The 27,724-nt window shown below is 41.0% G+C and overlaps 2 protein-coding genes across 2 annotated transcripts; one reads left to right on the top strand and one right to left on the bottom strand.

Moving 5' to 3' along the window:
* The first annotated feature begins 425 nt into the window (after window positions 1–425).
* plekho1b (pleckstrin homology domain containing, family O member 1b) lies at window positions 426–17,489 on the top strand. The gene is made up of 6 exons (XM_023298336.3): window positions 426–707; window positions 1,655–1,801; window positions 7,793–7,933; window positions 10,238–10,342; window positions 12,029–12,127; window positions 14,045–17,489. Exons 1-6 carry the CDS (start codon window positions 681–683, stop codon window positions 14,726–14,728), a joined length of 1,203 nt encoding a protein of 400 aa, XP_023154104.1. The 5' UTR covers window positions 426–680; the 3' UTR covers window positions 14,729–17,489.
* A 1,315-nt stretch (window positions 17,490–18,804) lies between these two features.
* Window positions 18,805–26,514, bottom strand: LOC111587903 (acidic leucine-rich nuclear phosphoprotein 32 family member E-like). Its single transcript, XM_023298036.3, has 7 exons — window positions 26,335–26,514; window positions 24,365–24,514; window positions 23,491–23,613; window positions 22,768–22,927; window positions 22,235–22,374; window positions 22,078–22,144; window positions 18,805–20,947 (listed from the first exon to the last, which is right to left on the bottom strand). Exons 1-7 carry the CDS (start codon window positions 26,386–26,388, stop codon window positions 20,868–20,870), a joined length of 774 nt encoding a protein of 257 aa, XP_023153804.2. The 5' UTR covers window positions 26,389–26,514; the 3' UTR covers window positions 18,805–20,867.
* Between the last annotated feature and the right edge of the window lie 1,210 nt (window positions 26,515–27,724).

Below are 27,724 nucleotides of genomic sequence, written 5' to 3' on the forward strand. Positions count from 1 at the left end.
TAATAGAAATCGAAACTTGTCAATTTTTTTTTATATTGTCCAAAAATAATTCAAAATTCATCTAAAATAATACAAATCTGCAGAGTTGGGATCGTATCCGGTATATCAAGGGACAATTTATTGAACATCATCAGTAATCTGATTACTCTAAACGGCCGCTAACTGGCTCAGTGAAACATCTGCAGACATAATAAAAGTGAAGGTTTAAACTTGTTGTGAAGCAGAAAGCTCACAAACTGAAACTGGATTTAAAATCTGATGGAAAAATGTTTATCAAACAATTTATATTTTATACAGCTAAAATGAAATTGTTGTGTAAACACAGTGTCGGTCTCGACACGTTCGGTTCTTTATGGAGTTCGGTTTATTTCCGGATGGGGGCGCTGTGATGCTGCCGAGGAGCCGCTGAGCAGCGGGAGTCTGGGGGAGGAGGAGCAGTAACCGGACACCGACCGTCGGAGAGGCTGAGGCCGGTCAGAGCGCAGCGGAGCCCGGCGGCAGCAGACAGCAGCGGGGCGGAGAGCAGAATCACACCGAGGAGCAGCAGCCGAGCCACGCAGCGTGAGGCGGAGGCTCCGGTCCTCCCTGCCGGACTTTACCGGCCTTTAAGCCGCTTTCAGCGCCTCCTCCCGCCGCTGCGTTACCGGAGTTAAAGTGCTGAAGTAGCGGAGCTCCGAGACATGAAGAAGAACAGCTCCGGGAAACGGGTGAGTGTTAACGGAGCCTACAGCAGACACCGGAGGCACCGAACGGCCGCTTTAAAGCCGTTAAAATCGTTAAAACCGTTACACTGGAGCGCGAGGAACAAAAGTAATCCTTTTGTTCTTTGAGCTTTTATTCTGAAGGAGAGCAGAGCCGCTGATTAAAGCTGAACTTCGGTTTTCACAGTAAGAGCCTCATTAATGATTTAAAAAGTAATAAAAACAGATGATGGTGAGTTTATGGACTGCAGGAATCCACATTTATAGAAGGAGGACACACTGAGCAAGTTTCACTCTACAGCTGTTTAATGGACTTAGATTAGAAATATCTGACACAGACACCGGAATGCACCACAGACTGACCTCACACTAACGCAATAAAACAAGACCCTGAACGCACCGCAGAGCAAAAGGAAATATCTGATCATCTACTCATTAATTACAGGGCGTGGCTCAAGAAAAAGAAAAGCTAAACAGATGCTAAGCTTGTCAGATACTAAAATAGTCATATACTAAGCTAACCAAATGCTAAGCAAGTCAGACCCTAAATTTGTCAATTGCACAGTGTGTCAGATGTTAAGCTAGTCAGGTATTAACATAGTCGCACCTTAATCTAGTCAGATGTTAAACAAGCCAGACTATTAGTTAGATGCTGAACTAATTACATACTAAGCAGGTTTGATGTTAGGCTAAAGATATGTTAAGCTACTCAGATGCTAAGCAAGTCACATACTAAACAGTTCAGATGTTAAGCAATACAGATGTAAAGTAAGTCTGATGCCAAGCTCTGCAGGTGCAAAGTTAGTCAAATAATTAACAAGACAGATGCTAAGCTAGGCAGATGCTAACAGATTGAGCTCTGAAAGCTAACTGATGGAGGCTAGAAGCTTCTCTGTGACTGTGAGGCGTTTAGTGAACCTCTGGAAACTGACAGCTTCTGTTACCTGTTTCAGGGTCCGGCGGACACGGCACCGCAGAACACTCCGCCGGACAAAGTGGGCTGGATCAGGAAGTTCTGTGGGAAGGGCATCTTCAGAGAGATCTGGAAGAACCGATTTGTGGTTCTACGAGGAGACCAGCTGTTCATCTGTGAGAAGGAGGTGAGTCACAGGGGGCGGGGCCAACAGGTGCTGACACCCGCCTCGCTGTCAGCTGACTGATGCTGTCGCCTCCTTAGGTGCTTCACTTCTCGCCATGGCAACCAGGTGTCAGAGGTTGTCATGGAGACAGACAGCTGAGGGTGACATCACATGTGAGGTCATGACATCATCATTAACCTTGTTAGTTACTAAAACAGATTTAAAGTGACAGAACGTCACTGAGAGCATCTAAATATTCAATAATCACTTCAAATTACTGATCAGTGATCAATAATCTAACAGAATGCTTCAGTTGTATTTTGAATTCAAACATGATGTAGTTCCAGGTTCTGATAAATATTTCCTTCACCACATCCTTGAACTAAAGAAAGAAGTACTGTGAGTAGTGTAGTACTGTGAGTGCTGTGTGTACTGTGTGTAGTGTCCGACATGTTCCTCTGGGTTCTGCAGTTTAGGTTCATTCTGCAAACAGAAAGTTTCTCCTCCACTTTCTAAAGTCGACGTTCTGCAGGAGTCGAGTTTCAGTCTGAGCTGCAAACACAGAGAGCTCCGGTTTCACTGCTGCAGCACAGAGCGGAATGTCCTCATAGAGCCTTTAACGCATACAGAATATCTTCATAGAACCTTTAATACATACAGAATATCTTCATAGAACCTTTAATACATATAGAACATCCTCATAGAACCTTTAATACACACAGAACATCCTCACAGAACCGTTAATACATACAGAACATCTTCATAGAACTTCTGTCACGCTGAGAACATCCTCATAGAACCTTTGTCATCCTAAGAATATTCCCTTAGAACCTTTATTACACGCAGAACATCCTCATAGAACCTTTGTCACTCTGACAATATGTCCTGTCAGATCCTTTATCATACAGAGAATGTTCTTATGGAACCTGTATCACACTGAGAACGTTTTCATAGAACACTCAACACATAGAGAACATCCCCATAGAACCTTTACCACACAGAGAATGTCCTCATAGAACATTTATCATGCTGAAAACAATTATCTTTATCACAGAGAATGTGTCCAAAGAACCCTTTTTCACACTGAGAGCGTCTTCTTAGAACCTTTACCACAGAGAACGTCCACATAGAGCCTTCATCACTCTTAGAACGTCCTCATAGAACCTTTATCACACACAGAATGTTCTTGTAGAAACTTATTCTCACAACAAATGTCCCTGTAGAACCATTATCACACACAGAAAGTTCTTGTAGAACCTTTATCTTACAAAGAATTTCCCTGTAGAACCATCATCACATACAGAACGTTCTTGTAGAACCTTTTTCTCTCAGAGAACATCCTTGTAGAACCTTTGTCACAAACAGAACATCCTGATAGAACCTTTATCACATACAGAAACTTTATCACTGACATATCGTTCTTGTAGAAACTTTACCTCACAAAGAATGCCCTTGTAGAACCTTTATTACATACAGAATGCTCTTGTAGAACTTTTTTCTCACAAAGAACATCCTCAGGTTAGAGATTCAGCGTCTGTCAGCTGAGTCTCTGTGGTGCGTTCAGGGTAAGAGTTTCAGTTCCATGTTTAATTTAGGAAGCGCAGAACTACTGTGGAACTGTTGGTTTTCTTCGGTTCCTTTTCTGATGTCACTCATTAGTCTTCGTCAGTGGTCACATGACCATTCAAAGCTTCCTAAAAACTGTCTCACAACCAAATTAGGACGTCTGAGTGTTGCTGCTGTTTGAGGTTCGGTTTAGGAGAAGTCTCACCGTCAGCAGCGACGTCCTGATTGACCGGAATAGAAACTGAGGGTGGAACCACACAAACCACACACATACAATAATAAACACACACAGAAACACACTCTGACCATGTTTTCAATTCGACAGAATCACTTGTCATTCTTTTGTCTCTTCAGCAGCTTCATGTGTCATTCATTTCTTTTTTTTTCCAAGTTATATTTTTTGGCCTTTTTGCCTTTATTGTGTAGGACAGTGGAGAGAGGCAGGAAACCTGGGTAGAAGAGTGGAGGAATGACATGCAGTAAATGGCCATGGGCTGAATTCCAACCCATGATTGCTGCATCGGGGACTAGAGCTCCTGTTATGTCATTCAATTTTGATCAATAAATGTGATTAGTGATAATAGATCTGCTGACTGTCTCAGGTTCACTTTGTCTCTCTGTTTTTCACAGTCATTTTCATTGAATGACTTGAGCTGAAATTCTCTGGATGTGTCTGAAATGGTCAGTCAGTCAGATTAGTTGTTTAAATGATCTGTTTAATAATTGACTATAAATCCAAATTCACAGAAATTAGCTATTTTATTTCACTTTTATATCTTTAAAATTGTTTGTTGGATTAAAACATTTTATAGATCTAACATTTGATTGATCAGACAGATCATCAGCAGATTAATCAATACTAAATCATTATTGATTAACCTGCTCTGTGAAGTCTCAGATGTGGTTTCGGGTGCAAAAGTCAGTGAACGCATCATTTCCTCACAGGTGAAGATAAGGTCACTGACAGCAGGTGAGTCTGTACTGAGGGATGATGGGAAATGTAGTTCAGTTTCAGCTGTTTTCTGTCTTCATGAGATGTTCTCTGAAACCGTTCCTGTCTTTTTTATATTTGTAATATATTATTATGTTTTATTAGGTTTTCTGTCGCATGGGTGGCAGCTAATGATTATTGTCATTACGAAGTCATCAGCAGATTATTTTCTGGTTTCACTGACTGATGGCTTAAAGACAAACATCTGTTATAATTTCTGACAAAACATAGTGATGTTTATCAACTGATCCCATCCATAAGTCACAGTAAATATTTAAATTTTTCATTTAAACCTCTGAACTCTGAGCAGTTTCTGTTTGTTTTTAGCTGTTGTCACATATTTCAAAAACAACATAAAGACGAGCACATTGTTGGAAGATACATTCAGCACAGGGAAGTAATAATAATAAAATGATCACATACAGTAGCTTTATAAAACACTATTAAGTCATTACATTAATTTCATTAACTTTTTGAATCAATCAAAAAGTCAGTAAATCAACTAATTAATACAGAAACACTGACATCAAGACAGATTTGTGTCCACATGTAGATCTCATGTTTAACACACACGCACACACTGTGGATTATTGTGAACAGATGGAGGTTAAAATGTTCAGAAGCAGTGTCTGTTTCCCTTCAGACAGTTGCCCTCTGATTGGCTGCTCGGGCTGTCATTCTATTCACATGGACCCGGCTCTGACTGCAGCACTGTTATCTGATTGGCTGCGTCCTTAATCGAGAGTTTGACTCGATAACAAACACACTGATGGATGTGACAGTCAGAGGTCAGTCATTATGTAACTGTGAAGCTGAGTGGTGAATACTAATTATTGATTGAATGAGTGATGATACAGGACGTGATGTTCTTCAGAGTTCAGACCGGTTCAGGTTCAGTTCAAACACTGACTCAAACTCAGCCCAACGCACTCTCTGAACGGTAATAAACTGGAGAACCCATGGAGCTGTTTAAACTGCTCAGAAACCCTCCAACAAAGTGCGGAAAACCGACCAATCAGCTGAGTCATTCCAGATTCGCAGGACATTTGGGCTTCCAAATTTTTGAAAAATAGACCTCTTTTTCAATTTTCTGCTCCATATTCATCAATAATAGGTAATAAACTATCAAAGGCTTGATTGGCTCAGCTTACACATCAATGGTACCACTTTTATTCCACATTTTATTTGTTGTTTGCTAACGCTACTCTGATCACAGTAACAGGGTTGCTAATCCATGCTAATGTTAGCTTTTTTCTCAGGAGTAGAAGTTGCCTATTTAGCTAGCTGTTACTGCTGACCAAGAGGACAAATTTACTGATGGAAAAAAAGTAAAGAAAAAAGCAAAAACACTTTGTCTTATCCTGGTAATATGAGGTAGAGTGAGACATTCAATCAAGGCTGACCATGTTATGAAAATATGAGAAATAGAAGAGAGGACATCCCTTTGCTCTACCCATTCTTTAGGAAAACTGTTGGATGATGTTAATTCCAGCGTATCGTGTGATTCACTGTTTTCTTCTTCAGCTAAAAAGGTTGTGCTAATAGGGTTGTTGTGGGACACATGTTCCACGCATAATTATTATTATTTAAAATATTAAGTTGATTTAAAAAAAAATTTCCCACAATTACAAAAGACATCAATGAAAAAATAATGCTCAAAAAGGAGGTTTAGGTTTGATTTTAATGGTCTTATTTGAGATTCAATTCATCAATTCAATTCAGGGGGGTGGGACAAGAGAAAAATGTCATTTTAGGGGGAACTCCAGACTTATTTAGTATTTTAAAAACATTTTCAAACACAATTTTCTTCTATTTTTTTAGATTTGATCTCAGAACAAGTAAATTTACACAACAACTGCATGTTTTAGTATTTTGTACATGAATTATTTGAAATTTGATGGGTGGGACGTAAAATGTCCTCAAATTCTGGAACGACCCAGCTGCTCTACACCTGTTCTACACCTGTGGCACCAGTATACAGGAACTAAAAATAAACTGTACCAAACTGTGTATCCAAATCTGAAGTAAAACTGCAGAGAAACAACCAGAGACTGTCAGCTGCTGCAGTCACACTCAGAGTCCTCACAAACACATGAACACACCAGTGCAAACAGGTGTGTGTGTGTGTGTGTGTGTGTGTGTGTGTGTGTGTGTGTGTGTGTGTGTGTGTGTGTGTGCGTGCGTGTGCGTGTGTCTGTGTGTGTGGTGGGCGTGGCCTCCCTCCCAGGAAGTCTCAGTTTAAGTCTGGTTAATAATGGATGCTGTTTCCATGGAGACCAATGGGCCAAAACCTGCAGGAGATATACTAACGGGCTAACAGCTGTCTATCTGCAAACTATCTGTCTTTCTGTCTGTTTGTCTGTCTGTAAACTGTCTGTCTCTCTGTAAACTGTCTGTCTGTCTGTCTGTAAGCTGTCTGTCTGTCCGTAAACTGTCTGTCTGTCTGTAGGTAGAAACATGAATGCTGAGCATTATAAAGAGTGGAGAGTAAACACAGAGCAGATCAGCTGATAGAGGATCAGTGCTGCTCCGACACCTGACAGCAGAACCACCTGTACACACCTGGAACCAAACCTGTTAAAAATTAAACTAAAACTGTCCCAAGCTGTCCGAACCATCCAGAACTGTGAAGAACTGTCCAAAACTTCAATAAAAATGTCTAAAAACCATCCAAATATGATCAGAAAAGTATTTAAATTACAGAAAAACTGTCCAAAAACAAACTAAGCTGTCTTTCAGCATCTAGAATTGTCAAAACCTTCCAAGAAATGGTCCAAAACTGTTCAAACCTACATTAAACCATCCAACACTGTTTAAATTATCAAACTTTCCAAACACTAGAGAAAACAATAAAAACAAAAACTACATAAGAGATTTTTATTGTTATTTTTAAAATATACTGATAGTATTGTTCCATAAGTTTTCATAAACTGATGTTTTATTCATGTGTTTCCCAGACAACTCTGGGCAGCAGAGCTGTTAATAGATCATCCATAATTGATCAGGAAAAGAGACACAAGCTAAAAAAAGACCAACTCACTGAACAGAAACTCTACACTTCCCGTTTACTCCCTCAAAGCCTCATGGGAAATGAAGTTCCCACTCACAGACAAAGACAGTAACAGAGAAAACACATGAGCTGGTATAGACCGCGATAGACCGAACATTATCGATATCGGCACGGGTATCAATATTGATCACTGACCACACTGACTGTATTTGTGGGAAAATCAGCTGCATGTTTGTTGCCTGATTCTGGAGGAACTCAACTGGTGTGGGCGGGGCCTGAATCCTGACAGTGTCATGTGACCTCAAAACAAAAACTGAGAGGAAATTTGTTTGAGGATGAAGTGGTTCTCTATGCTCCGCCCCCTCAACCTTCACACCTAACTAACCTGAGCACCTGTGTTGCCTCTATATCATCTGTATATTACCTGTATATTACCTGTCTACAGGTGAAGGAGCTGGGTCGGGCTGACGAGGTGTTGGACCTGTCCGACTACGAGCGCTGCGAGGAGATCAGAAAGAACAAGAGTCGCAGCAAAAAGAACCACAGCAAGTTCAGACTGCAGCGCTGCAGCTCGCCAGGGAACACGGTACACCTGAATGCACCTGTACATACACCTATATATACACCTGAACACACCTGTATATACACCTAAACAGAGCTGTACATACACCTGAACATGATTATTATTATTATTCTTTATTTTACCAGGTAAGCTCCGTTGAGAACAATTTCTCATTTACAATGACGAGCATACACCTAAACAGAACTGTACATACACCTGAACACACCTGTACACACCTGTACATACACCCGAACATACCTGTACATAAACTTGTACATACACCTGAACATACTTTTATACAGTCGTGAACAAAAGTCCGCTTGTAATGACCATTTCTGAATTTATGGTGGAATCACTGAAACATGAATCTTTGTCAAAAATAATAATTTTGGTTCTTTCTTAGATGTATTAAAGATCTTCTGGAAATATGACTAAATCTGCTGGCTCATAAATATACATACACAAATGCTACCATTGGGCTAATCGTCCTTGGCCATTTTCACCTCAGTTTGCTTCTTCTGGTTTCCATCCACAAGTTTCTGGTTTATCTTTGACTCCTCTGGACAGAATTGGTGCAGTTCAACTAAATCTGTTGTCCTTCTGACTCACACTTGTTTCTAAATCAGTCCACAGGTTCTTGATGGGTTTAATCAGAACTTTGGGCAGACCGGTCTAAAACCATCATTCTAGCCTGATTTAACCATTTCTTTATGTCACTTTGTGGCTCCAAGTGACTTTATGACTTGTTCTAGTCAATGATTTGCTTTTTCAGATCTGTGCTGAGCTCCTCAGATTTTCCCACTGTGGTGTTTGTGTCTGAGTCTAATGAGTGGATCAAATGGGTTCTATTTAAATTGGCTCCGAGGAGTCAGAAGCTGTAGTTGACTGTAGTGACTCACAAAAGTCAAGAGGTCGTGAAACTAAGAAAAATGTATTTAAACAACTTTCTACATCATTAAAATTGATAATTCAGGTTGCTGTTTGTGTATTTTTAACCCAGCAGATGTTGTCATATTTCCTGGTTGTTTGTTTTGGGTCTTTTCTGCTTCTGGCTCATTTTTCTTCACTGTGGTTCATTTTTCAATCTAAAGTCCTGCAGCTCTATGGAAACAGAACAACATCAAGAAGGAGAGAGAACTCAGAAATGTCTTCTGTGGCAGTTGAAATGACACAAATCAAGAAAAAGAAGTATTTGATTATTTATTTTACAAACATGAAAAAAAGACAGAAAACAACCATCATGTCCACAATGTTTCCTTAAATGTTAAAACACTGGAACTAATGTTGTCTTCTCATGCTAGTGATGCTGAACTATCTCCATGTTTCCTCTCCAGACCTTTTCTCTCTACTCTGCTCATCAGCTGTAGAAAGATGTTTCACCATGCTGAATGTATCTTCAACAACTTGCTCCTCTGTTTACTGTTGTTGAGACATACTGCATTTCTATACTTTCATCTCTTCTCTGCGCTGCACTGACTTTTTTTTTTTACAGATAGAATGTCTTTTAAAATCACCAACAGGTTTTGAAGTTATCTGGTTTAAACTTATTTAAGATCCATGTGTGGATTTTACATTAAAGTCAGAAAATCAGAAACATGTTTTCCACATCAAAGCTACGTTCGTGGCTCACACTGAGGATCTGGATCAACTGGATGAGGGCCTGGTTCTGGTTTTGGTTCAGATCAGCTGTAATGTTACAAACATGGAGGATCACCAATATTGAAGAGTTCCAGATGGAGAAGCTCAGATTCATTCGACTGTCACCTGACTGAAACAATGTTGTAGCTTGTCCACCTGCAGCTCGGTTCTGCTGGTTCTGGTTCTGCTCCTGTGCAGCTCAGTGAGATAGAAGCAGGTTGTGTTTTTACTGCGACTCAGCAGCTGACTGAACACAGCTGCACATTCTGCTGCGACACTTTCCTCGACAGCAGCGCAACAGATGGACACGAATACCCAGAATGCACTGGGGGTGTCAGGTGTCCTGCAGCTTCTGCTAAACAGATTCCTGTACTTGTGAGGACCACGAACAGCAGAACAGCCTGTCTGCTAACAATCCCACAATCTCACACTGCACAACTCTGCAGCCGATTCTCATCAGTGTGTTTTGTTATTTCAGTGTGAGTTTGTTCCTGTTGTCAGCTTTAAAACAACCTGAGGTTCTGAACATGTACTCAAACCGACCGACTAGAACCCATCAGACTGACGACAGACTCTCAGCAGAAAGTTTGGACTCTGACGTTTCATGTGTGTGATGTCACACGGAGTAAAACCGTGTGTGTGTTCTGTGTCTGTTGGGGTTGCGGTTCTAACCTGTTCTGTGTGTTGCAGGTTCCAAACCTTGTCTTCCTGGCCGTCAGTCCAGAGGATAAAGAGTCGTGGATCTCCGTCCTGAACGCTGCCATCACCAGAGCCAAGAACCGCATTCTGGATGAGGTGGATATAAGTTTATTGTTTTCTCTTCTGTTCTTGAGAATCGAGTTCTAAAGAGACACAAACACAAAGCAGAACGTTAGCAGCCTTTGTTTCCAGTCTAAAGCAGTTCAGTCCGCTGTTAGCAGACCCTGTTTTTGACTATCGGTTTGTTTTTTCAACAGTTCCTTAGAGGCTCAGTTTAGACATTTTGGGAACTTTTTGTAAAGTTTCAGATTTTTTGGATGTTGATAATTTCGGACATTTTTTGCTGCATTGTTGGAACTTTTTCATCACTTTAGTACAACTTGTGCAGTCTTAGGTTCTGTTAAGTGTTTCGTGAGCAGATGTTTTTGTAGAGTTTCAGGTTGGTTTTGTTTCACAGTTTTACAGTGTTGTGTTGGTTAAAACAGTTTCTGAGGCTGCTGGACAGTTTTTGGCTGTTTTTGAAGAGTTTTAATTTTTTTTATAGACAGTTTTTGCAGTTTGGTGGCATTTTGGTTCTTTGTTATTGCTTCCCTCAGTTTTCTTTGGTGCAGTTATAAACAGGTTGTTTAGTGTTTGGTTTGTGAAAAGATGTTTTAGGTGGTCAGCATTTTATAAAAACAGGTTGTGAGAGTTTTAAAGGATCGGAACCCTCTCACTGAGCTGTGACTTGCTGCTGATGAGCTACAGTTGTTTTAAAATCACCTTTGCTTGATGTCAGATTTAGTACAGAGCTGAATTATTCGGAGGTGTCTGCAGGTCTGACTTTAGAAGCAGCTTCCTGTGTTTGTGTTCGTCCTCGCTGACAGCAGCAGGATGTGTGTCAGAGCTGCTTTCCACCCATCAATACTCCAATCAATGCTTTCATCGATAATACTCTGACTGTCGCACACTGTGTTCCAGGTTGCACTACTACCACAGTCATGTTGTATTGACGTTGTAGTGTTTTCCATTCAGGGAATCACAGTGTGCGACTCTCACAGCTACAAACTGATGTTCAGGCTCAGTTTAAAGTGTTAAACTGTTGGTTCTGCTGAGTTCCTCTTGTTATCACAACAGAAATTCTTCTCAGATGATGGACTCAAAGTTTTATGGATCTAATTTTCAAGAAGAACACACTCTGCAACAAAGACTGCAGGTGTTTGTTCACATGAAACAAGTAAACAGTTCCTTCATGGTCTCTGCATCCTGATTGGCTCTTACAGTGACTCTTGATAATTAACAGCAGCCAGGAGTCTTTTAAATGATTCGAATCTGAACTTAGAACCCACTTTAACCTGAACCAGTTAAGTGCTAGTGGAGTTTAGTACAGTTCAGGAGTTCCTCAGGGTTCCGTCCTGGGTCTCCTGAAGATCTGTGATAATGTCATCCCTGAGGGGAATAAATCCTGTCTGATTTCATAGAAAATACAAAGAAAGAAATAGTGTAAACAAAAATTGTATTAAAATGTAGAAATAAAAAAAAAAAGACATTAATTTATTTATGCATTTCTTCACACATTAATTAACACTCCAGTCATGTTTGTCCATAAGCTGATGGAACAATTGACATTTAATAAAACAACTAATCAGAACAGTATTAACCATGTTTTTTTTATTTTTCCGTTCACACTTCAAAGCTGCATGATTAATTAATTAGCTTTTGATTGTTAATCTCCAACTATTCTTATAATCATTTAGTATGAGCTCACCATGTTGTATTAAACCTTCTGATGTTGTGTTTCAGGTGACGGTTGAAGACTCTCAGCTGTCTCATCTGACTCGAGATCGAGTGAAGATTCCTCACAACCGCCGGCTGCCGACCAGAGGTCACTTGCTGGCTGTGGTCAGTATCATCTATCACAAAACCAACACAAAGTCATTACAGATACTCACAAATTCACTTTGCTGAAACATATTCACAATGACGTGATTAATGGGGGGGTTTATGCGTAAATCATGACCAAGCAGAATGATAACTGATTATTTCTGCTGAATAAAATATGTCTATTAAAATGTTATTTGCACATAAACTAAACTTATATTGTATTAAATAACTTATTTACATCTGACAAATTCAAATTGTAACTGATCACACATTCAAATTAACAAGAAATCTCAGCTCAAAGGTCACACCCACATTAATTAATCTGCTGATGAAGACTGTGTGTTACGGCAGGTTCAAAAGGCTCAGGAGCAGGAAATGAAACAACACCAGCGTAAAGGTTTTAAAAATGCTTTTATTAACAACAAGAAACTCTATACAGGAACCGGAACTAGAATCTTAGACAAGGAAGAACTAAACGACTACTAGAACTAAAAAACAAAACCATCTAGAGGTACGGAGGAATAACTACATGAACATGGAAACTGAAACTAAGGTTAACCCACGTATGGTAACACCAAGGTAGGGAAACAACTGAAAATACAAAACTAACCCAGCCTAGACTACCAGTAATTATGAGCTGAAACCCCAGACTAAAACTATCCTATGCAGAGCAACAAATACATTAAGTTAAATACGGAACGCTGATTATTTAATTCGACGTATTAACAATACAAAGAGTCTGGTGATACTAGGGCTTGGAGACTTAACTGATGAGCTGAGAACAGTCGTTTTGGTTTGGCTTCATCCAGAACTCTCCCTCCCAGTGTTCGCCAAGTGCTTGGTAAGTTGGTGTCGGTAGAACCCGGTCGTGGCAGATGTTTCCAGAGAAAGTCCTCTTTCCAGGTGTAAGCCGATGTTCCCAGGTTAAGCTGGCGATAGGTGGAGATCCTCCGTAGAAGGCAGAATCCGTGGTTGGGTGGAAAACCAGCAGACGAAGGAACCCAGGCAACTCAGCAGGCAGGAATCAGCTTTCTAAACACAGAAAACAGAATTACTGGCAATTCTAGGCTGGTGGGAAGGACAGTTCTACTCCCAGCACTAACTGGAGATTAGACAACGGTCCAGCTTCAAATGACAGACGCCATCTGCTTTTATAGAGACGCTCAGAGACCAGTCACTCAGCTCCACCTGCAGCTCGTCTGCTGATTACAATGCACCACACCTGCTGCCAGCTTCACCACACACACCTAGGAGAGAGAGAACAGGGCTGGAGGAGGAAGCACTACCACAGTCCACAGCCTTAAACTGTGGCTGTGACAGTGTGACTCAATCAAAAGCTTCAGTTACCAGATAATCAGCATTCAGTGGTGTTCAGGATGTTTCTGCAGTTACAGTTACAGATGTCAAAAACTGCTGCAAATTTTAAACAATTTTCTTAACCAATGGTTGCTATAGCATTATCAATCAATCAATATGGATTTTGTAAACATTACTCTATATACCGACATAACTCATTTTAATCATAGACACACAAGTTTCTCCGTAAGAGCAATTAACTAACATTAGTGTCTTGGTTACTATAACATCCTAGTGGAGTACAAATCATCTTGGTTATATGAGTTCTGGTTGGAGGTCATTAACCTCCACAGAAGTCTTTGTCATGGTGCCCATTGCTAGCCAAACTCCCACAATGCTCTCTGCTTGCCAACATGAACTGTGGTCTCAGTAAGAGGCTCTACCTGGTGGAACAACCAGGTACTACAGCTGATCTGCAGTGCATTTACAGACATGCGCAACCTTCTTCTTCTGCCTTACTGGGGTTAATATATTTTTAATCTGTTAAAATATTAACGACAATTGATTAATCAGTGGCTGTCATTACCAAACCTAGTCTCAGGTGTATGAGTGGTTGACCCGCCTCCTCTCTACCTTCAGGCCTCCACCTCGTCCTCAGATGGGATGCTGACTCTGGACCTGATCCAAGAGGAGGACACTGTGTCTCCACAGGGTGCCGATGGCTTCAGGGTTGACCTCGATAAATTCCGCCTCACACCAGACTGTCCCAGGTCCAAAACAGATGGCACCCTCTCAGCTCGGACCGCTGAGGCTTCTGGGAAGTCTCAGAGCCTTCCCCGTGAGGTGGTGGTGGTGTGGGAGCAGACGGGCCCAGCCCAAACCCCCCAGGCAGGGAAACGTCTCACAACGGCGGAGAAGAACCGCTGCGCCTCCATGGACGAGATCCTGACACACTCAGAAACTAAAACTGTCAAAAACAAAGCACCGTCTCGTTCGTCAGCCTCATCACCGACTGGCATGGCAGCGCCCATCAGCCAGCTGCAGGACCTCATTGGTCAAAAGCTGGAGAAGACAGAGCAGCTGCTGATGGAGGTCCGGACAGATGGCGAGGGGGAGCTGGGGAAGATGAAGAGCGGGACTGATGGAACGCGAGCTGAAGCTGAGAGACTCCTGAAGGAGGCAGCGGCGGCCTGGAACCAGGCCCGTGAGGTTCTGGAGGAGGTAAAGGAGTTGAGGGTGCTGTACCGACAGCTGGACTCCACCTCTGCCATCAGTCCCTCCAACAGCAACAAACTGAGCCCCGACCGCAAGAGCCTGATGTAAACAGGACCGGTTCAGACTGGTAGGACCAGGGTTAGGCTAGTAGGAACCAGTTCAGACTGGTTGGCACTGGGTCAGACCAGTAGGATCCCCTTCCGACTGGTAGGACCTATGTCAGACAGGGAGGAACTGGTTCAAACTGGTAGGACCTGGTTCAGACTGGTAGGAACTGGTTCAGACTGGTAGGAACTGGGTCAGACTGGTAGGAACTGGGTCAGACAGATCCAGTTCAGGTAAAGACACAAAGCTGAAGGCTGCAGATGAAAAATTTTAAATTATTTTGATAGATTCAGGTTTTAGTTTCCTGGAAGCAGAAGTGTAGCAGCTCAGTTACAATTACCTGATGATCTTCAGAAACATCCGGACCATAAAGTTTCCAGTCGACTGAGTGATGGTTGTTGACAAAGCATTTTAATATTTGAAGGAAACTTTCTGTTGTCAAAGTGCATGAAAATGTGCCAAGAGGAGAGTTAAGGGTCCACAGCTTTGGATCCTTCACGTTCTGCTATGACGCTCCTTTAGAGGAACGTTTATGCAGCTGGACGGTACGAATGCAGAATATGGTGAAGCTGTGAATCTCAGCGGTGAAGGCCTCCTCTGGACTCATGGTTCTTTAACTGATCGTCTTTACTGATCTGTAGGATCTTTAAGGAGAACTTTTATTTCAAGTCACAGACGTGTGTCTGTGGAACAACAGAACAAAGAAGTGATGACTGGAACAGTGGTGGACATATAAATGGTTAATTTACTCATCTTTTCTGGAGCTTTCAATGCTGTCTCATTGCCTTCTTCAGGAAAATGTGACCTGCTCAGGGGTCATCAGTAGTTTTCAGGACTTTTGGTTCTTTTCGTTACACCTGCCAGGAGGTTCTGCTGTCATAAGATGTAGGTACGTTGCCTGGTTCTAAACCAGTCAGTGTTACTGGTTGTGGTCTTGTTTTCAGTTTTGGGACATCACATCAAAACCAGTCCCACCCTAACAGAACACCTGTTGTAACCCAACAGAAACTCTGTTCCTAATGGACTGCAGAAACTGTGTGATGTGATTGAAAGCTCTGGAAAAAGCTGGTGAGCTTTTCCCTTTTCCATAAAAAAATTAAAAACGTAGATTTATTATGATTGTAGATGAAGGAGTTTATAGTGAAATGAAGTGTCTTCCCTGAATGTGGTCCCAGTTTCTTTGGGTTTTTTGGATCCATTTGAGTTTGTGTCCAACAGCAGTCATCTGTTAGAGCTCAGGCTAAAACTAATCAATATTTCCACAGTCACTTAACCTGTTGATTGTTGTCTGGATGAATTGATCAGCTGTTTGGTTAAAAACGTGGATATTCAGTCTACTGTCATAGAGAAGAAACCAGAAAATGTTCAGATTGAATCACAGAATTTAGACTGTTTTTATGATAATGATTACTTGATTATCAAAATAATGGAGGATTTATTTATCAGCTGGCAGCTAATCAATTTTTTGTTCAGCTTTAATTTTCTAATTTATTCATCCCTCAAAAGGCAAAGTTTTCAGGCACAATTACTCTGTTACTCAAAGTTAGAAAGAGAAAAGTACACAGAATAAAGGTACGTTATGTCAGAAAGTCAGTTTTTTTTAGGTGTGTTTACCTGAACAGGTACTGCTTCCTCCTTCGTTTATCCCATTTCAAGTCGGTTCAATGTTCTGGACCTTTAAGATGTCTGAATGTCAGACTTCTTTCTGAATGTTTTCAGCAATCACCAGCCTTCAATCTCAGCTGTAGATGTTTGTAAAGATGTGAAGGTTCTGTTCACCTTTAATTATGCCCAACAATCCTCAGTAAACCTGAAACACCTGCAGACAAACTGTCTGCGCAGGTATCAGGACCTGCTACGCTAACAAAGCTAACAAACATTAACTGTGTAAAACTAAACAAGTCCTCCCAACCTCACTTAATTTTAAATGAGAAAATTAGAATGAAAACCAGTAAAGAAAAAGAAGGCTAACAAGCCAGCTAGCTGTCCCTGCAACAACAGCAAGAGTATGCTAACTGAGCTAGCAAACTGATTTTGCTGACTTGGTTCAAATTCAGTGTGGACATTTTGTTTACAGTGTTTTTAGTCACCAACCTTCTGTAGTAACAGTCAATGTCATAAGTAGAAAACAAAAGATTCTTTCATGAGATTTGGGAACGATAAAGTCATTAAATATTATTTGATTTCATGCAGTTTTTAGATTTCAAAAGCCAACATTTTGATAATAGAAGTAATTTTCTTCCATCAGGTCCTGATCCTGTTCAGACAAACGTCTGAACGTTTTTTTACTATTTCTTTGTTTTGGTTCATCACAACTGTAATCTCCATGAGTTTGTTAAGTGACTGTCGTGTTAAAGCGACACGTGAGGAAGCAAACATGCACCTTTGCAGGTTAAAACAATCACTCAGAGAATAGTTTTATTTTTTTAAGCTACATTTTGTACTGATGAAGCTGTCAGAGAAGTGAGAAGATAAAAGTCTGTTTCAGTGGATTCACCTGCACAGGTTTACCAGAGGCTCAACAAGAAGGTACGAATGTGAACTTAAATAAAACAGAACCAACATTGTGTAACTGGAAAATGTGGCTTTAGTGAGTGACGGTGGTTCTCTGATGTTTCACCCGTTTAATGGATTTCAGTGGTGCTGTTTGTTCTGCTGCTGGAGCTTGAAGCCCAGAGGGGATGATGGGAGATGTAGTCCAGTAGTGAAGCAGGTTCCAGTACTGTGATCAGTTCATGTGCTAAAATAAAAGCTGCAAACTGAACCTGGATCTGTGTCATTATACAGTGCCAATGAGGAAACTGCAGCTGCTAATTAGACCTCACAGACAGTGAGTGTTCCAAAACAGATGTAAAGCAGCTCTAAGGTGGGTCTAAAACGAACCTGCACTGGGTAAAAGCACACCTGCTCCACGTGTGCTCCAGATAGAACCAGTGTGAGGTACCTGTGCTGAAGAACACCTGTCTGAGAGTGAGAGACATTTCATTCAAACTGGATGCAAACTCCGTGCTTCAGATTTGTTTCCATGACGACTGTGTGTCCACCTGAACTGTAACATCATACACCTGAGATCAGAGATCAGTCGGTCAGGTGCTGCCTCACCTGGATGACTCAGCAGTCAGTCAGTGAGTCGGCTCAATCTGATTTGTTTGTCAGGCAAAGTCAAAGTATCGAAACAAATCAAAGCACAACTATTTACATGAACTTACCTCACTCACACACACACACACCTGAGACCGACATTGTTTGATGTGTAGCTGAATCATTACGTTTGAGGTTGTTTAAAGGTCAGTTTTTGATCAAAGTAGTTAGTTTAAAATAATAGTGTCAAGTCTTTATTTCCTTCTTTCAGCTCTATTGTAAAACAGTGTTAAGCCCCGCCCCGACTGTCCTGTACGTCCATATAAGAAGAAAGGAAGCTTTGCAGAAGGGCTCACACACTTGTGTGTTAATGACAGCAAGTGAGGAGTGTGTCAGCCGCCAACACTCATACAGAGGTTATTGATCAGTGATCGTATTTACAGCAGAACCGAACTGAATTTTAAGTCAAAGAGATCATGAAACACTTGAATATGATTTTATTTCCGGGTTTAATGAACACCTTAAAAACCTGAGAGAAATAATGGTGTTTTACTGATGTAATGCAGTGCTGCCCCCTGCAGGCTGAGAGCTGCAACCACAGCAGCTCTTTTAATTCATTTTATCACATTCAAATCTAGTTTTATTTTAGTTCAGTTCTATTTTTAAAAAAAATATTTTGCCTAGTTTTTATTATTTCATTGCATCTAGCTTTTATTTTATTTTCATGTCTTTAATCATCTTTATTTTAATCTCCACTTATTCTATTATATTCTATAAAAGTTGTTTTTCCAATTGTCAGTTAAAGTGAAAGAAAGTTTATATTGCTTTACATTTTTTGATTATATTTACTATTTCTTTTGAACAAAAAGTATGAATAGATGTAGTTTTCTCAGAAAACTGAATCTCTGACATTATAGACTCAATAACTATTTAGCTGATGACAAACAGTTTTCAGATTTTTGTGGGTTTTTTTCAAGCGACCAGACTGAACAGAAACGTGGAGAATTCAGTCGTTTTATTCGAAAACACGGCGGTTACAGCAACACGATCAGCAGACAGGAATAAAAAAATAAACTTAAGTCGGAGACGAGTGGACTCCGACTTCACGTTTCTAAACTCAACACGACAAGTCAGGGTCAAAGAGACGACACCACAAAACCTACACAGACCAGTTCACTTCTATTTACAAGGACCCGAGACCCACAGAGACCCAATGGGAGGAGCTGAAAGGTCACTGAGCTGCAGACGGATAGGTGCCAGGTGAGAGGAGGCGGGGTTAATGCATTAACAGTTCAAACACACCTGAGTTGACTATGAGTCCCAGAATGCATCTGCTTTGAGAAACATCAAATCAGAGATTAACTGGATTAACTTTTGAATCAATCAGCAGCTGCAATAGTTCTGATGTCACAGCATTGAATGGAAGTGTCTCCACGGTGACAGCTGCTGAGACTCGTGGGTAATGTAGTATTCAGTCAGAGCAGACTGAACAGAAGAAAGTTTGAACAGAAGCTGAGTTCAGGATCAGGAGAAACAGAAGAAGCCAGTAAAAGCTGAACTGGTTTCACGGGAGAACCTGATCAAACGTCTAGAAATCAGTTCGATCACGGTGATCCGCTGCACAAAACCTGATCAGCTCTGAGCGATGATCAATAAACTGACAGATCAAACAGAAACTCGCTGCATTTAACAGAATCTACCATTTAACTGAATCAAACCTGTTTTTCTTTTAAGCACAGCAACAAAAATAATTTCCACCATTTGTGAGCAAAACATTTAACTCTAAGTATTTAAATTTCTGAAACCTAAAACCTGCCGGCAGGTTTGAAACACGTTTGATTTTTTAAAAACCTCCAAAACATCACCAGTGATCAGTCAAAAACTAAAATCTGAAAGAATCAACTTTCAAAAGGTCCAACTTGAAGCAGTCATCTGTATTGGGCTGCTTTGTCAGAAAAAATACCAAATCTGAGTGTAAACACTATATTTCACTAATATGACTTTATTCTGTATGTGCCATTTAAAATTTTTCCAAAAATAAAATCTTTGCTCTTATCAGATCCTGTAAAAAAAGTTCTTCACTCCTGGTTGCAACTGATTTTTCATGACAGAGTGAAAAATCCAAAGGTTTCAGGTGAACTGGATCAATAAAATAAATGCAGCGTGGCTCAGAAACAGTGAACAGAGGAGCAAGCTGTCTGAAGATACATTCAGCATGGTGAAACATCTTTCTACAGCTGATGAGCAGAGGAGAGAGAAAAAGTCTGGAGAGGACCATGGAGATAGTTCCACATCTACAGTATGAGGAAATAAAATTAGTTCCAGAGTTTTATCATTTGAGGAACCATTATGGTTCCTGGATTTTTTTAGTTTTATAAAATTAATAAAGGAAAAGTTTATTTTTCTTTGGTACTGACAGAAGAAATTTCTGAGTTTCTTCTCCTTCTTGATGTTGTCCTGTTTCCACTGCAGGACTTTAGATTGAAAAATGAATCACAGCGAGTTAAAATGACACAAACTGCTGAGAATTTAGAGGTTTAGGACGGATCAGTAAAACATGTGAATTGTGACGTGTCATTCTGAAAACAAATTGGTAATCATCGTTGTGTTGAAGTGTTGCAGGAGCTCTGGAGCAGAGCAGGAATCACTTCAATCAGGATGAGATTAAATTCAAATGAGGTTTGATTTTTACAGAGGTAAACTGTGACATTAATGGACATGTCGAGGAAAAATGCACTTCTTTAAGCCTTGATCAATACCAGACCAATAAACTGCTATATGATGCATTAATGTTACCTGAAAGTGAGAAAATGGCATCGCTGAAAGTCTATACTTAGATTAATGCAGCCTGTTTCTGTTCAAACTCTTTAAAAGACCAATCAGGCTTTTTTGATTGGTTTCCTGCTTGTCAGCTGACGACGTCACCGAGGTAATGATGACATCATCAGCCACGAGCAGCTGTCAGTCTGCAGCTCAGAGGCCAGCAGGGGTCAGAGGTCACTGGAGGGGGCGGGGTCAGGTGGTGGGTGGGGCCAGGTGGAACAGCAGGTGAAGGCTCCAACTATTCGTCGTCATCGTCGTCACCGTCGTCCTCAGCATCTCTCTTCCTTTTCTCCCCTCGAACAGCAGCTCCGTCGTCGTCTGACAAAAACACAAATGACAGATACTTAAAACAGTCACATGACGCAAACGAGTTAGAAATACGTCAGAAAACTGAACAAAAGCATAAAAAAAACGAGAAGAAAAGATTAGATCCTGAGACAAAGGTAATACTGACACCAAAGATTGTTGTTGGATGAAAAAAAATTAAAAATTTAAGTTAAATCACCACATTAGAATAAAGTATAAGAACAAAGTCATATGAAAGTTATTTTAAGACCAAAGGCCAATTATTATGAACAAAATTACAATTTAACATGAATATTCTGACATTTTGCACTAAAGGTGTAATTTTACATGACAAAATAAACCCTAGATCGAAGAAGAAAGTTGAGTTATTAGAAAAACAAATATATCATTAGGCTCACTGTGAGCAAAAAATGGGAACCTGTAAAAAGGCAACAAAATTGTACAGATGTAATGTTAAAATAAAAAATTTGGCAGTGTGAAAATGTTTTTAGATTTCACCCATAAAACAGTTTTAAATGTGTAATTTCGCTAACAAAGCTGAAATATTGGCAGAATTAATTTATAAGATGCTAACAAATACAGTATCACCTAAAGAATTCTGTTTCAGAAAATGTTATATTATGGGAAAAAAGTGAGAATACCATTAAAAACAAACAAAATTACTTTTAACAAATAATAAAGTCAAAACTATACAAGAAAACAGCAAGATTTCTAAAATATATGTATAATCTATAAATATAATCTATATGTGTACTTATAATGAGCACTACATTAGTTGCAAGTGATTTTTAGTTAAAAACAATGATCTGAATATTTCGGGAGTCTGTCACATTATTTCAAGAAAAACAGAATTATTTCAAGAATAAACTAATGTGTCAATAAAATGCTGCAGTTCTACAGTAAACAGATTATGTACTTTTATATGTGGAATTAAAAAAAGCAGCATCGCTGCTCTGTTCAGAAACAATCAGAATATTTTCTTTATTTAGTGCTGTAAAGAATTAATGTGTTTTTGAGAGAATGAATGAAGAATAAAGTGGATTCACTGAGCGTTCTCTCAGGAGAAGCACCTGTTCAACCCGGTAGAACCTCATGATCGATATTTACAGATTCTGAACAGAATGTTTCACTTCATCACAAACCTCCATCCTCCTCTTCCTCCTCATCGTCCTCTTCCTCCTCCACGTAGTCGCCGTCGTCCTCTTCGTCCTGAAAAGAGGAATCACCATCAGGACACAGGAAGCTGGATGAAGAGTGCCACCCAGAGGTAAACAGTGAAACAGCAACATGCAGACTCACCTGGATTCCCTCCTTCATCAGGTACGACAGGCCGACCTCGTCCTCGTCTCCGTCGGAGCCTTCCTCGTCATCCTCATCCTCCTCGTCGTCGTCGTCATCATCATCGAGGTCTCCGTGTGGACCTCCTTCATCGTCATCGTCTGGAACCAAACAACAAAAAGTTTTCTAAAAATTCTTCATATCTGTCTCCTGCTTGTGAAGTAGGTATGATCCATTTTGTATTCAGCTACATCCTGCATTTGATAAATTATTCAATTTAATTCAATAATGTTTGAAAAATATACAGATATATTTATGACTGAAAAAGTTCAAGCAGATCAGAGATTGTCCAGAAGAAGCCCTGATGATCTGATGGAAAAACCCCACATATATTGTTGCTGGAAGGTTTTTGGTCAGTGTTTGAGTCTGTATCTGCGGCATTTGGGTTGTGTTTGGATGATATTTGCAGGTTTTTCAGTCGGTGTTTGCAGGTTAATTGGTCAGTATTTGCAGGCTTTTTTGGCCGGTGTTTGCAGGTCTGTGTTTTTGCTCACCATTGTCGGCCTCGGAGTCAGGCACTTCGTTGTCCTCCTGGTCGTATCCGTCCAGGTAGGTGAGCTGAGGCAGCAGCTCGAACACGCTCTCCCTGTAGTCGTCCAGCGTAGTGATCTCACAGCTGTACAGGTCCAAACTCTTCAGGTTCTTCAAGTTCTGCTGCAGGACGACACCAAAGAACATCTCAGAGAGACAGTCCAAACAGCATAAGTGTTTCTTTGTCTCAAAACCACATGCTGAAAAACGTCTTTGATCAGTACGTACCAAACCAAAGGATGATTTGTTTAGGCTGGTTTGATCTAGTAGGTGAAGAACTTAATTCATAAGTAAGTGGTGATATTTTGGATCTGAATATGCTTCCGAATTTATGTTTCTACTATGGATGCAAAATTTTTAGTAATGTGCTTGTCGTAATGACCCTACATTTAGCCTCCAACACTACATTTACTCTCTTATATTACATTTACCCTCTTATATTACATTTACCCTCTTACACTACATTAACCCTATTACATTACGCTACATATATACAGTGTTCTACTGGACCTTTACAACAAGGTTCCACCTACAGAACATGGTACTCTCTGTAGGTGGAACCTTTTCTTAAAGCTCCTGGATGTAATGTAATGTAGCTGTTCAGCTGTCAAACATGTACACTAAATGGATTTTAATAACATTAACAAATTTAAGTGTGTGTTAATTAGTAAAATGGTGACACCTACCAGCGCCTCGATGCTGCTCAGCTCTTTGATCTTGTTTCCGCTCAGGTTCAGGTACGTCAGGTTTGGACATTTCTCTGCCAGCGTGTCCAAACCTCCGGTGATGGTGTTATCACTGACCTCCAGCTGAAACACAGCAAACACACTCAGACTCAAAACAACACAAACTCACCGGGAACAAACAGTCTGCAGAAATAATTCAGATCATTTGTTTTGTTATTACCATTGCTGCTGAATAACATAATTTAGTTTGCTTTCCTTCTATCACTGATGAACTGGTTCTGATTAATAAACAGTGCAGAAAACCACACAGTAAAATGCACTATAATGGTACCCAAGTAAAAGTGTTTAAGTGTATTAAGATGTATGTAAAGTATTAAAATAATACATATCCTCAGTTTATGACAGCTGCAGTAACATACACATAGTATTTTGTTAGATCATGTTCAGTTCTAAGATGTTGGAAATACGTATGTTTTATGGAATCTTTGTATAAAATAAAACCACTGGTAGATATTCACAGTTCATCATTTAAGAATGAATATATTTTCATTCTCAATTCTTATCATTTTACAACATTTTCTGACTAAACACCTATTGGATTCATCTAAAAACTATCATTTACTCAATATTTTATTTATTCTAGCTACACGTGGTTCAGAAAGTATCACTAGTTGACTTCTGGATTCTCAATTTTTCTTAATATGAGGTCAAACATGGGACTTTTCACATTTCAACTCAGCCATAAATCAGAGATTATTAGATCTGCTTGTCCAATATTACAGACTGAATCAGTACTTTTACACATGTCTCACTGGGTTGGGAGTAGGGTAAAGGGGCGGTCCAGACACCTGGTGATGAGGGCAGGTGAGCTCACCTTGCGTAGTTTGGGCAACGATGGCAGTTTGGCCAGCGAGCTGAGGCCGACGTTGACCATGCTGAGGATCTCCAGCTCCGTGTACTCCTCCGTCAGACCCTCCACCTCTCCGTCACCTGAGCGACAGTTATCCACCACCAGCTCTGCCACCTGAACACACCATGTGACCAGGATTCAGCCAAAGAGACGCCACCAACACAGAATCAGACCAAATCAATTGAAACCACATCATCTGTAAATAATAGTAATTTAAGAGTCAACAGTACATTTCAGCCAATCAACTAGAATCTGAAAATTAACAGTTTCTTCTTAAAAATGTAAACAACCCAACTAATTATCACCAAGAGTTGGCAGCTCACTGATTATTCTACTCAACTTCATTTATTCTGGAAAAATAGTCAGAATGCAGGTTTGTCTGACAGGAGCTTCATAAAATAACAAGTTACTGAAAGTAACTAAATATCCTGTAAAACTATTTAAAGTAACAACACTTTATTTGTTCTGGTACAGTTTTGTCCGTCCAGTCCACAGTGCAGAGAAACACCTGAAAACAGGTAAATGAGGAGGAGGGATCCACCTGACTCAACTGATCAATCGATCAGGATCGATAACTGTCTCAGAAGTAAGTCTTCGCCGGTCAGAGCTACCGGCCGAGTCCCAGTAACGGAGGGAAACTGTGCTGACACTCCGAATAATCACCGCTTCATCAACCAAACTGAAAACAGCAGCTCTGTGACGCTAACCGCCTCCACCAAAATCCAAGTAAGAATTGTGTGATTTTAGAAACACCAAAACACGGCGGACTGGGCGGAGGCAGCATCTGAACCTCTGTAAACTTTACGGTCTGATCCGAAAAGCGGCCGAAGATGGATTTAGTGTGAGCCGAACCGACCCGGAACATTTCAGGAAATATACTGGACATTTGCAGATGCTGAATTATGAAACTCTCTGGCCTGTGACCACGCAGACTGAAAAGTTATGGATTTTAAAATGGAGTCTGGCTCGAAGTGCACGGTGGAGCTTCCAAGCAGAGCCGTGTGGGCGGGAACGGCGACCTGCTCTTTAACTTAGTCTGGATTAAATGTGGACGAAAGGAGCTGCGATGCCCAACTGCCTCTAACAGCGGCGGGCAGAAGAGCACCGCCGTCGGTACTGGGTAAACTAAAGTGAGAGACTTCAGAACGGAGTCTGGCTGGAGGCGCCATCAGATTAGAAACAACTCAGAGCTCTGCCACCAAAACACGGCGGAGTGGGCGGGAACCGCAGCCTGCAGCTCCTCATAAAGTTTACAGTTTGGCCCGATTAAAAGGCCGAATCTGGACCGAGTCAGAGCCGAACTGAGCTGAAATAGCTGAGAACATGTAAAGTGATTTAAAGGCGCAGCAACAGAAAGATCTGCTGGTTGCGCCCCAGTTAACCTTTAAGTTGTGGATTTATGAACGGAGTCTGGTGCGAGCATCGAGGCTCTCCAGATATTTAACACCGCTGGTTAAAATGGGAGTCCGCTCGGGCCTGGGGTCAACCAGCGGCGTTGAATTTAATTAAACCCAAACCAAGAAACCATACGCGGCTGTGTTTTGTTTTCTTAGACGGCGCACAGCGTCGACCGTCAGCCCGGGAACCCGCCGCCCGGTGCTCGTCCTGTTAGCCTGTTAGCTCGCATGCTAGCTACAAGAGGTTCGCGTGAGTCTCTCTCTCCCACGAGCGGGCGAGACGTGAGAGCGCGAGACGGAGCGCAGCTGCAAGCGGCGGGCTGCAGCAGGAGCTCCGCGCGCATTTCCCTCCATGTTGGGTTCAGAGAGCCTCAGAAGGAGACAAGATGTCGGACAGAGAGGCTCGGGTCGCTGCCGCCGGAGAAATTCGACGTCCGCTCCTGTCGAGTGTTTCCAGCATCGTCATGTCGGCTGGACTCGGCATCCTCCACCAGTCCGTCCAGGAAATAACTCAAGTCCGCCGCTGTAGTGACTCACCTCGGCGGGGTTTCTGTTCCTCAGCTCCAGGCTGATCCTCTTCTTCATCTCCATGTCGAACGGAGGCGGAAAAAACAAAGTATAACAAAGGAAAAGTGGCTCGTTCAGTGAGGCCTCCTGCTCCGGCGGACATCAGCCGACAACTAAACCTCCATGTTCGCTGCGGCCGAGCTCCACTCACAGGTCACGCCCCCTGCTTATCAATATTCAAGTGTTTGTGGATTGTGGCTTCTTATTGGTCCAAACACGAGCCACTCACCAAACCCCTCCCAATCATCGTATTATGTAGAGTTCTTGTCTACTATTGGTTTGAATTTCGAAGGCGGTACTTGAGAGTGACCAATGAGAAGGCGAGAAGGAAACATTTAAACTCTTCAGGCGTTCACTCTTTGTCCTTATTGGCGCCATATTTAGCTGAAGTTGTTTTTCATTCATAAAATACAGTCGGTAGTAAATACAGTTTATAACGGCAGCTTTGTATAACATCACTGCAATGTCAAATGATCCTAAACTCATTCATTGTACAAACACGGTATTATTTCTAAGTACACTACTTTTTCCACTGATTAACAATTAGAAACAAACACCTTTTAAAGACTGTATTGAAAATTCAGGCTTCAAAGTAGAAACTCAAAGAACTATAGCAAATCCAGCTGTGATCAGTAAAACTAAACGGAGTCCAGCTGGGATTACAATCAGTCTAACTGATGAACATGGTTCTAAAATGAGCTGTGAACAGCAAACCTGAGGAAGTTCTTCTGTTCACAGCTCAAAATGAAACTATGGACTGTGTCTATCTATGTCTGCATCATGGCTCCACATGGAAAAGAATTGAATTGAGGAAGTGAAAAATCCAACACTGAGACTTCACAAAGATGGAAAAGGATCCAGGAAGGTCAGTGAGCAACTAAAAATCAGTGAACCACAGAAGAGACCGAGATAAATTAGTTGGGCTCAGCATGTTTGGTGTGAACCTGACCAGGACTACCACAGTGAATGCAGAGCTCTGACAGTGAAGCACGGAGGTGGGAGTGTGATGATATGAGGCTGCATGAGTGCAAAAAGGGTGTTGATGACATTTCTAGATGTACTATGAATGTCTAAAGATAAACCAAAATATTGGCTGACAAGATGAGTCCCAGTCTGCAGAAGATGGAAGAAGAGGGATATTCCAGCAGGAGAACATCCAAAGAACAACATCACTCAAGAGCTTCTACACTAGAACAAAATGGAACTAGAACCTGGACAGTGTGAGTCCTGACCTGAACCCAACAGAACATTGTGGTATTTTCCAGAGCAACACAACTCCTCCAGCAAAGAGCAGCTGAATAAAACAGTGTGTAAAGATGTGAGCAGAAATGAGTGGACTCTGGTTTGGACATTCGAATAA

The sequence above is a fragment of the Amphiprion ocellaris genome, chromosome 9 (assembly GCF_022539595.1).
Source record: "Amphiprion ocellaris isolate individual 3 ecotype Okinawa chromosome 9, ASM2253959v1, whole genome shotgun sequence".
Lineage (NCBI taxonomy): Eukaryota > Metazoa > Chordata > Actinopteri > Pomacentridae > Amphiprion > Amphiprion ocellaris.